The sequence below is a fragment of the Bos indicus x Bos taurus genome, chromosome 29 (assembly GCF_003369695.1).
Source record: "Bos indicus x Bos taurus breed Angus x Brahman F1 hybrid chromosome 29, Bos_hybrid_MaternalHap_v2.0, whole genome shotgun sequence".
NCBI classification, from domain to species: Eukaryota; Metazoa; Chordata; class Mammalia; order Artiodactyla; family Bovidae; genus Bos; species Bos indicus x Bos taurus.
The window spans coordinates 45,946,409-45,957,908 of NC_040104.1; the positions used below are offsets into that span (position 1 = coordinate 45,946,409).

The 11,500-nt window shown below is 41.5% G+C and overlaps 1 protein-coding gene across 1 annotated transcript; it reads right to left on the reverse strand.

Moving 5' to 3' along the window:
* Positions 1-1,278: 1,278 nt before the first annotated feature.
* Positions 1,279-3,800, reverse strand: LOC113886087 (tripartite motif-containing protein 64-like). The gene is made up of 3 exons (XM_027532019.1): positions 3,390-3,800; positions 2,773-2,868; positions 1,279-1,554 (listed from the first exon to the last, which is right to left on the reverse strand). Exons 1-3 carry the CDS (start codon positions 3,798-3,800, stop codon positions 1,279-1,281), a joined length of 783 nt encoding a protein of 260 aa, XP_027387820.1.
* Positions 3,801-11,500: the final 7,700 nt, after the last annotated feature.

The window sequence follows — 11,500 nt, forward strand, 5'->3', positions numbered from 1 at the left end:
AAACACTGGTATCTAGGGAAAAAGCAAGTGTATATACACAGAGAGTTTGCCAAGATTTCTTCTTTTTAAGATCTTATGGAAAAAAGCCAAAAGAACTATTTGGCCAGCCCAACATTGTGTATTATTCTACTATAAAGCTGTATTGTTAGTCACTTAGTCACGTAGGACTCTTTGTGACCCCATGGAGTGTAGCCTGCCAGGCTTCTCTGTCCATGGAATTTTCCAGGCAAGAATACTGGAGTGGGTTGCCATTCCCTTCCCCAGAGGAACTTCTGAACCCAGGGATCTAACCCTGGTCTCCTGCCTCGCAGGCAGATTCTTTACTGTTTGAGCTATAGGAAGTCTACTCTAAGGGTAAATTTGGTTATAAAAGTTCCCAAAATAAGTCCACAGGTTGGGCAATGAGGAAAGTCTCAGAAAGAACATGAAAAGAGACATGCATTCAGCTCCCCAACCAGGGAGCTGCCTGTTACCTTGGAATTGTCTGAGCCAGTCTATGAGTCCAGGGATGGGCCACACATTGAACTCAGGAACTACAGGCTGGGGCAGGTGTAGCTGCACTGACTTACTCCTGCAAGAAGGGACACTTCCCAAGGACTGCAAGGAAAAAAGACCAGATTATTCATGAGATTTCTGTCCCTTTGTATCTTCTTTCCTACTTCTGTTTGTTGAAAAGGTATTACTTTCTCATTCTCTTCTAAGGAACAGTCAGAAGCTATCTTAATAACAGAGCTTAAACTAGAACATAATGGGCTTCCTCAGGGCACATTAAGGAAGGAAGGAGGCCAGGAAGAGTGTGTGCAATGATGCAGCCACATCTAGGATCCCATGCTACTCCCAAAGAGATCTCACCATCTATGATAACAATTAAAGCAAAACAGGGACCCATAAGAAGGATTTATAGAATGAAGTGGAACAGATGATGATTTCTAACAATCTTGCACAGAAAACTGGCAAAATCTCAGTGTCCCCAGGAAGTGTGAGATAACAGAGAGTGATAAGGGTTTAGCAGAACATATATTGAGATTTACTCCAAGAAAGTTAACTGTCCCCTGGTCACAGAATTTTGCTGATTTTGGATCATCTGTCTGGATAGTACTCCTGACCACATTGGAAAATCTGGTCCTATGTGAACTAGGAAAAGGGCAAAAATATTTCAAAGATTACCAGGATATGATGAGAGAGGGATTTGAGAAATATAATGGGAGTCAAGGAGTACCATCCCTCAGCTGAAAGTAACCATATGTGAGGTAACATTTCAATGTTACAGCAACTTGTCTAGAAGACTGTTTCTCTCTCTGAGAATGGATCCTCCTTTCTCACCTGGAGCAGCTCCATGTCTGGCTTGTGACACATCTCAGTCAGCTCTCTGTACATTTCCCTCATACTTTCTGCCTGTTCAGTCATTGTGAACACACTCCCCTTGAGTTGTTGACAAATCTCCTTGGCTTCTTGCTCCAGGGCCTCCAGATGCATTTTCTCGTCCTCATGAAGCAATAGAGGTATCCTCTGATATTGAACTGTAATCATGGCCTTCCTTAAGGCCACATAATTCTGCAGACAGTGGATTCAGAGGATTACTTATGCTCACATTCAAAAGAAAGCTTCGAATATTATTTCCCTAATACCATTGAGAACCTTTTTTTTTTTTTACAAACTTTCTGCCTCACACATCTAATGGTCTTGAATATTTGCTGGTCCTTCCTATCTGTCCTTTCTCTGAATTCCTATTCTCTTTCCTTGTTTAAATCAAACCATCCAAAGAGTCCCAGGTTCCCTTCCTAGGAGGATTTTTCAGGGTTCTTACTCCATCAATTATTTCCCCTCTTCCCTGAAGCTTGTTTTCCTCTTGCTCCTCACCCTGATTTTTATAAATATTCTTTTATGAGATAAACCCCATCTACCACAGTTCATAAAATATGCTCTATTTTTCCTCTAGGTAACACTATATTTTTATCTTCTCCTTCAGTGTCACTCTTAGGGCAATGTCATCTTATTTTCCATGTTTGAGAAGGTTTATTCAAATCTTCAAAATTTGGCCTAAGAATACTTTTCATGCCTTGCTTTTCCTATTTACTAGCTTTCTTTGAGCTAACTTGCATTTTTGTTGTTGTTCAGTTGCCCAGTTGTGTCTGACTCTTTGTGACCCCATGGACCACAGCATGCCAGGCTCCACTGTCCCTCACCATCTCCCAGAGTTTGCCCAAGTTCATGATCCTTCATCAGTGATACTGTCCAGCCACCTTATCCTCTGACACCCTCTTCTTCTGCCCTCAATCTTTCCCAGCATGAGGGACTCTTCCAATGAACTGTCTGTTTGCATCATATGACCAAAGTAGTGGAGTTTCAGCTTTAGCATCAGTCCTTCCAACAAGTCTTCAGGGTTGATTTCCCTTAAAATTGACTTGTTTGATCTCCTCATTGTCCATGGGACTCTCAGGAGTCACCTCCATCACCAGAGATCAAAGGCATCAATTATTCAGTGCTCAGCCTTCTTTATGGTTCAGCTCTCACAACCATACGTCAACACTGGGAAGACTATAGCCTGAGACTATACAGATATTTGTATGCAGAGAAAAGTCTCTGTGTTTCAACACACTGTTGAAAAGCAACTTGCATTAGCTTGTTCTAATTGTGATTACCAGTAAGTCATTTTAAACTATTACTTTTCCAGGGAAGAGACAAATATCCTTTAATGGAAACTTAAACGGACTTAAAATCTAGAATCATATCAATGTCTATACAAATAAATTGGAACATTTTTATTCTTACCTCAAATGACTGAGTTTTATTAGCTTCCTGATTCAGACTGATTTTCATTTCTTCTCTCAGTTTCCATAAAGTTCTCATTCTCTTCACAAGTTTCTCCTGCAAAATACCCATGAGATTTAGTGACCCAGAAGATGACACCATAAATTTCATCCTGTTCATGATGAAGAAAGGCAGTTTTTGGTTACATGGAAATCTTGCATAGAATGCTATGGTCAGAGTTTTCCACATTATTCTAATTTGATTCTAATACTGATATCATAGTATATCAGTATCGGTATTTACTTCTGTGACTTTACAGAAGTAAATACTAGAGAACTGGGGGAACTTTACAATAATGGAATCTATTTCCTAAAAAATTAAGTCTCACACTTTAATATAGCCTGACTAAGAAAGCCTCAAGCTCCCATCAGAAGCCTGTGTCCCTGGTGCCACCCGCCCAGGAATGCTGCATTTCCACATGTGTAGACAATTGGGCAACAACACTGAGAGGACACATTGTATGTGAGGATCCACGTTCAGAAATCCCACCTCCACTATCTCCATCCCCATAGCATCTTCGTTTTCCTCTCTGACTTAGGAGCCTCTAGATCCCAAACTGCTTGAGAGGCATCACCTACCCGGGACTCCTCAGCAGCCCTGTGTATTGGACTGTGGCTGTGAGCTGCGTGCTCGGGGAGTTCAGAGCAGGGCCCACAGAGCAGGGTCTGGTCAACCTCACAGAAGAGGCCTTTGGCTTCCTGGTGTGTCACACAGATCTGCTCCTCAGAGCTGTGGTCGTGGTCAGCTCTGGCCTGTCTGGCAAGGGAAGCCAGCCTCTTGAGGGCAATGTTGGTTTTGAAATCAGACCACTCTGGTATTTCCCTGCACTCAGGGCAGCTCCTTGGGGTCTGGCTTTCTTCCCAGCAAAGGCTCAGACAGGGACGGCAGAAGCTGTGCCCACAGTCTATGGTGACGGGGTCCAGGAAGCACTTCGTGCAGATGGAGCAGGTGAGTTCACTCTGGAAGACCTGCAGTGTGTCTGAATCCATGTTTCTGAAAACTAAAGAAAGAAATAAGACAGGGTAAGAGAAAAAGTCTTTCTTCTGCCCTCATCAGGAAAGATAAATCCTTTCAACAAAATCCTGTCTTGAACTCTAATTTCCCTATTTACTTACCTCCCCAGAATAAACCTAGAAATGGTGACTACATACACCATGGATTTGAACTATTATACAAAAGATGAAATACAGTAAGAGTCCTTAGCAACCTTTTTTTGTTTAAAATAAACCAGGATTTCAATCATACTAAAATTATTAATACATGGAGAAGCTTAAAGATTAGTGTGAGTGTGCTCAGTACTGTCTGAGTTGTTGCTATGCCATGGACTGTAGCCCACCAGGCTCTCCTGCCCTTGAGATTTCCCAGGCAAGAACCCTCTAAAGGGTTGCCATTTCCCTCTCCAAGAGATGTTCCCAACTCAGTGGCTGAATCTGTGTTTCCTGCATCTCCTCATTGGCAGGTGGATACTTTACCATGGAACCACCTGGGAAGCCCCTTAAAGATTAGAATGGAGAGTAAGTGTTGGGATGACTTCAGAGTTACGTTTATTAGCTGATTCTGACAGAAGCACACACAGAACCTGTCTGTCTCTCTCTCTCATTCTCCAGGATTCCCTGACTGGAAGCCACACTAGCACACCCTTTGTTTCTCTCCTCATGGCCTCAGTTCCTTCCATCATCAAAGTGAGAGAAGTGCTTTACTAAAGACAAATAAATTTGTTTACAAAGAACTTAAACTTCATACAATCAATGTTGGCTTTAATCTGCTGTCTTAACACTAAAGAGTTCAGAGCTTGCTTCCAACTTAAATAACAAAACTGCTCCTTTCAACACAAAAAGGAAAAGAAAAAGTCATTTCTAGTTCAGGAAAGCAAGTTTTCCTGGAGTCGGTTCATATCATCAGAGTATGTCATATTTTGAACTGGTGAATGTTCAAGTATCACAATAATCAGGAAACAATAGTCAGCATAAATATAATCATTTGTAGACTGATAGCATCAATGACCATGATAATATTAAAACAATAGGAGAACTTAATATGTGTTGCCTAGTATTTCTCAACATTGAGTTAAATCCTTTCCTATGGATTAACTGTTTTTATCATCTCAACAATATTTACTAATTTTCTATTTTTACTCACATTTTATAAGGACGTTACATGATATAGTGTGGATAAAAATAAGTTACTTGTCAGCAAATCCCACATGGAATAAATGCTTGAAGAAATGCTCAAACATAGATAGTACTGACAGAATAAATACAACTAGCTTTTGTGTGCAGGACTGCCATTAAAGTTTTATTTTTAACTTAACATATCAGAATTTCATTCTACTTTGATCAGAACTCACCTTCGGTTGTAGTTAATAAAAATTTCCACTCTTTTTCAGTAGGTAACTCTCAAATTCAGTTCAGGATTTAGGTGCTCCACTGCTGGTGGCAGAAACTTTCAAAAGTCTTCACAGCTCAGCCAACTCCTCACAGCTCAGCCAACTCCACACACCACAGTTCTGGGCTCCAGAGAAGATTGAGCTTGGTTCTTGCTGGATGCTTTATATTCTCCAATGACCACGCCCATTTCTCCCAAGTGATAGGGTTATCAACTCCTTGAAAAGGTATAGGTGCACATGATTAGATTTTGCAAACTTGGAAACACATCAGAGTGCCAATGATTGAACTGAAACTGAAACCTACTTAATCCAATTGCCACAATCCAACATCTGACAAAAGTCTCACCATGCATTTACCTTTGTAATGCACGAAGATTTTGTTTTGGAATAAACTATCCAAGTATGAATTTCACATCTCTATTTAATGAACTATATTATAGTTTTAATAGCACCTACCCATCTAGATGACACCACCCTTATGGCAGAAAGTGAAGAGGAACTAAAAAGCCTCTTAATGAAAGTGAGAGAGGAGAGTGAAAAAGTTGGCTTAAAGCTTAACATTCAGAAAACTAAGATCATGGCATCTAGTCCAGTCAATTCATGGGAAAATAGATGGGGAAATAGTGGAAACAGTGTCAGACTTTATATTTTGGGGCTCCAAAATCACTGCAGATGGTGATTGGTGATGAAATTACAAGACGCTTACTCCTTGGAAGAAAAGTTATGACCAAGCTAGATATAATATTAAAAAGCAGAGACATGACTTTGTCAACAAAGGTCCATATAGTCAAGGCTATGGTTTTTCCAGTGGTCATGTATGGATGTGAGAGTTGGACTGTGAAGAAATCTGAGCACTGAAGAATTGATGCTTTTGAACTGTGGTGTTGGAGAAAACTCTTGGGAGTCCCTTGGACTGCAAGGAAATCCAACCAGTCCATTCTGAAGGAGATCAGCCCTGGGTGTTCATTGGAAGTACTGATGCTGAAGCTGAAACTCCAATACTTTGGCTACCTCATGAGAAGAGGTGACTCATTGGAAAAGACCCTGATGCTGGGAGGGATTGGGGACAGAAGGAGAAGGGGACGACAGAGGAAGAGATGGCTGGATGGCATCACTGACTCGATAGACATGAGTTTGAGTAAAGACCGGGAGTTAGTGATGGACAGGGAGGCCTGGCGTGCTGCGATTCATGGGCCTGCAAAGTGTCAGAAACGACTGGGAGACTGAACTGACTAACTGTCTTACCCATCTAGACCTATCACCCACTAGATTTACTTGCTTTTCTGAATTTGCCTGCATTCATTCGGTGATATTTCTTCAGAATCAGCCGTCCTTCATATTCTATTTTTCAACCAGGGTACACAAGCTCCCCAAAATACCACATACTGCTCTGACTAAGATAGCCAGAAGTTGTTGTTTGGAAAGAACTGAACTCCCCAGGATAGAATTTCATATCTTCTTTCACAAACTATATGATAGCCCTAATTACAGCAACCAGTAATCTCAACAGTAACACGTGAGAATGTGTGCGTGCTAAGTCTCTTTAGTTGAGTCAGACTCTTTGGGACCCCATGCACCATAGCCCACCAGACTCTTTTGTCTGTGGGATTCTCTCGGCAAGAATCCTGGATTGGATTACCATGCCCTCGTCCAGGGGATCTTCCCAACCAAGGGCTCAAACCCTCAGCTCTATGTGTCCTGCATTGGCAGGTTCTTTACCACTAGTGCCACCTGGGAAGCCCACAGGTGAGAAAAGGGACGTGATTTTCCTTCTAGGAGTCGCGGTGACTCAGCTTCTTCCATCACAGCAAGCCCGCTTGTTCTCTAAAATGCAGCAAACTTTGCCTCACCTGACTGGATAGGGGAAGGGAATGAAGTTCAATGAGTTGAAAATTGAAATAATGTCTGAGAAAAAGAGGAAAGTTTAAATTGAATATAATTTATAGTTTGAAAACATAACATGGTAAGATTTTATATTCCCAAAGGTGCCATTGCTGGTTTTTCATTTTCTCTGTATTATAACTGAGTCTATTATTCATTGCACAAAGAATATTTATTATTTGTAAAATCGGGAAGAATTGACAAAAAAGATTTAAATTGTTTTAGGCCAAATAATTGTAAGGAGCATATGCAGAATCTAAATATTAGATCAATATCAAGTAACTGAAAGGCAAGAGATATGTGAACATGGTTATCCAGAACATTCTTTTTTAAATTTCCTGTATTCACTGATGAATTGCTATAAAATTTTTGGACCTTTGAAAATGTAATAGGTAGAGAAAACCCCCAATAAATATGCACATGATAGCAAAGTGCCATCTGCATGCTCCATGCGTTTAAAGAATGGACACAAGAAAAAGTTTCTACTGAAAGATAAAAATAATGTTTTGGGTGAGTCCTGAAAAAAAGTATCAAGATTACAGAGAATGTGCATGCTCAGGTGTGTCTGACTCTGTGACTCCATGGACTATAGCCTGCCAGGCTCCTCTGTCCATGGGATTTCCCAGGTAAGAATACTGGAGGAGGTTGCCATTTCCTTTTCCAGGGGGTCTTCCTGACTGAGAGATCAAACCTGATCTCCTGGGTCAGCTGTATTAGCAGGCAGATTTTTTTTTTTTTTTTTTTTTGCCACAGACCCTCCTTCGAATCCCCAAAGTATCAAGAGGCTGACATTAAATCAGACTTCACAGTTTATAACATACCTCTCTTGCTTTTGTTTTACTCTCTCTATGTGATTGGAGGTGTTTCTATATGCGGTAGTGATACTAATAACTTCTTTTCTTCTGAGAAAAGTCAGTCTGAACTCTTTGGGGTTTGTGCTCTGTCTTTCCTTGGAGAAGGGAAACTGAACTAACTCATTGAATAGAGAGACTTTCTCTCTGAGGATATGGAAATGCCATTAACTGACCTGGTTTTTCTCTTTCTCCCTTGGATAACATTCTCAGTCAGAAAATTACCATTCACAATGTGGGCCTTTCAGAGGACGATACAAGTGTGATGTTTTGAAATCACCATTACTGATTTTTTATTTTGAAAAATAAACATATAGCAAAAAATGTAAGTGTTACTACAGAAAAATATTGAATCAAAAACAGTATATAAAGGCTTCAGCTCCATAGTTTGAACCCCTACAGCCCAGAATTCCAAGGCCACTGCAGTGGGAGGGAGAGCAGAAAGCGGTCCTCAGGCCCCTCTGACCTGCAGGGCTGGAGACAAGCAGCCCCAACCCCGACTCAGGGTCAAGGTTTCCACCTGGAGATGGGCATTTGGAGTCCTAAGGAGACCTTAGACAGTGTCCTTTTTCTGTCATCATTGCTGATGGAGCTATCTCCTTCCACTGAGACCTGCTTTCCCCAAGAGCAGCGTGTCTTTCAGGAGAACCCGGTCACCGGGGTCTGAGCCGGGGCCGTCCTGGTGGTCAGTGGGCTCCGGCCCACTGCTGTGGGACCCTCCCAAGGGGGCACGGGGCTGGAGGCGCTCGGACACCCGCTCTGGGGCTTCGGGAGGGATGCCAAGTCCGCATGATCACAGAGCTCAGAGCCCACATTTCTGGGAAGGATCTTGGCTTCTATCCACCCAGGAATCCACAGGCCCAGTAGGGAGTCAGGAGGACGTGTGTGGCGATGGGAGAATGGCTGTATTCCCGGATGTTAAACCGACTGCTCCAGGGAACTCCCATATCTTTTTGTCTGCAAGTGCCTGATGGAGCCCCGGAGTCCAGGCAATTCTGAGGGTACTGTCTCCCGATGAAAGTGGCCCAAGGTCAGAAAGGAACTCAGATCCGCGGGCACCATGTGTGGGTCTTGGTGAGAGTCAGTGTTGGAAACGGGTGCTGGACCATTGAGCCAGAGGGGGTCAGTGTGGATTCTGGGCCTGCGACCTCATCGAGGCTCTCAGGAGCTCCGCTGGCGCCTGAACCCTGCAGGTTCCCCGACATTGCAACTGCCCACCCACTGCCTCTTCCTGTGCAAGGCCCCTATGGTGGTTCTCTGTCCAGGGTGAACTCAGGAGAGAAATGACTGAGTCAGAAAAAGAAAGATAAATATCATGTGATATTGACCATATGTGGCTCTAAAATAATGGTACAACTGAGGTTATTTACAAAAGAAAGACACAGATGTAGAAAGCAAGCTTAAAGTTACCAGGCACTAAGAAATGGGGTGGAGGATGGGAGGGATAAAGTGGAGATCTGGATGATCATACACCCATTATTATGCATGAAACTTTAATAAATAAGGATCTACTGTGTAGCACGGGAAATTCTATTCTATACTCTGCAATAACCTGTATGGGAAAAAAAAATTTTTTTAAGTGTGGATATATGTATTTATGTAATTGATTAACCAGGCTATACAAGAGAAACTAACACAACCTTGAAAATCAAGGATATTCCAATGAAAATTTAAAAATAAATAAATTTTCTCATCTAGTAACCTTCCGTGAGTGAAGTGTCATGGCCCATCATAATAAATAGAAAAGCGTTTTCAGGACTAGAATGCAAACACAGTTCAATAAAGAAAACCTGAAGAGATAGTTGCCCAAACTTAACAGACAATGTCATATTTCTTTCCCAAATTGTCTATTATTTTCTAGTCAATCTTGTATTGTACAAAACAATGACATAATCATTAACTCCACAACCTAGCATCAATATTTCCACTGTGCATATATATTGAATAATAGAGTGCGAGGACATGAGGTCATATGCAGGAATGAGGAATAGGTATAGAGTCTTAGAAAAAAACCACCAACAGCTATTGTGTGTGGAGTTACAGACATAAAGAGAAAAAAACAATAGTGTGTAACCGAAACAAAAGAACAAAACAAAAAATAAGCAAATAAAAAAACTCTGAAGGAAAAAATTTCATGCAGAACTGAATGAAAAGAATAAAACATGAAAGGATTTTAGTTCAGATGAGGTTGAGAATACCTGTCAGAGACTAGCGGGCTATGTCAGTGCAGTCAGTGGTATTTGGGGGAGACTGAGTGTCCCGTGTTGAAAAATAGAATCTGAAGGACTCTGCTTTCTGAAGAAGTGTCAGAGTGATTGCAAGCAAATTCAGACAGACAAGTAAATCTAGTGGGTGATGAGCCTGGATGGATCAATGAAATTAAGACTATTATATTGTTCATGAAATGAAGGTATGAAATTCATATTTGAGGATTTTAATTATTTCCAAACAACAACTTCATGGATAACAAGTGTAAACCATGGTGTGACTTCACCAGAATGAAATATGTAAAGACATATATACGAAACACACATATACATACATATGTACATATTTTTGTGTATGTATATATATATATCCATACTTTTGTGTATGTGTGTGTGTGTGTGTATATACACATGAGAAGAACTTGTATCAAAGGAGTCTAGTGAGATTTGAAACCATGCTGCTCCCTTTCCTTTCTTCCTCCCACAATTCCACGCTCTCATGCAGTTTCCTGTCTGTATCATTCCTACCACCAACATGAACAGGTTGTCTAGGAAGTTACAGCTCTTTAATGGGAAGATTTAAGAGATTTTTGTCTTAATTTCCAAGTTTCATTTCACTTAATAGCTTCCCATGTTGACCACATATTCTTTAGAGTAAGACAAGTTTGAATTCATTGTATATATTGGAGTTAAAAACTTATTGCCATGGAAGGGTTTAGGAAATTGAGAAAGTTTCCAAAATACTTGTTTGGTGTGCACAGTGCACGTGCCCTTAGCCATGTCTGACTCTTTGGGGCCCTTTGGACTGTAGCCCACCAAGGTTCTCTGTCCGTTGAGTTTTTCAGTCAAGAATACTGGAGTAGGTTGTCATTTCCTCCTCCAGGGGTTCTTTCCAACCCAGGGATCAAACCCGTGTCTCATGTGTCCCCTGCGTTACATTTTATGTGAACTCTTTACCCACTGAGCCATCAGGAGGAAAAAACAAACCAACCAACCAACAAACAAACCAAAAACCTAGATGACATAGGGGCTTCCCTGATAGCTCAGTTGGTAAAGAATCTGGCTGCAATGCAGGAGATCCCGGTTTTATTCCTAACTCAGGAAGATCCAGTGAAGAAAGGATAGGCTATCCACTCCAGTGTTCTTGGGCTTCCCTTGTGGCTCAGCTGGTAAAGAATTTTCCTGCAACGTGGGAGACTTGGGTTTGATCCCTTGGTTGGAAAGATCCCCTGGAAAAGGGAATGGCTACCCACTCCAGTATTCTTGCCTGGAGAACTCCATGCACTGTATAGTCCATGGGTGGCAAAGAGTTGCACAGGACTGAGTGCCTTTCACTTTCAGATGACATAGAGGCAGGAGACCAG

Coding starts and splice junctions, on each gene's coding strand:
- LOC113886087 (XM_027532019.1), bottom strand. CDS start 3,800: ATGGATTCAGACACACTGCAGGTCTTCCAGAGTGAACTCACCTGCTCC. Junction 2,869..3,389: donor GGGCTGCTGAGGAGTCCCGG/GTAGGTGATGCC, acceptor GGTATTTTGCAG/GAGAAACTTGTGAAGAGAAT. Junction 1,555..2,772: donor ATAAAACTCAGTCATTTGAG/GTAAGAATAAAA, acceptor CACTGTCTGCAG/AATTATGTGGCCTTAAGGAA.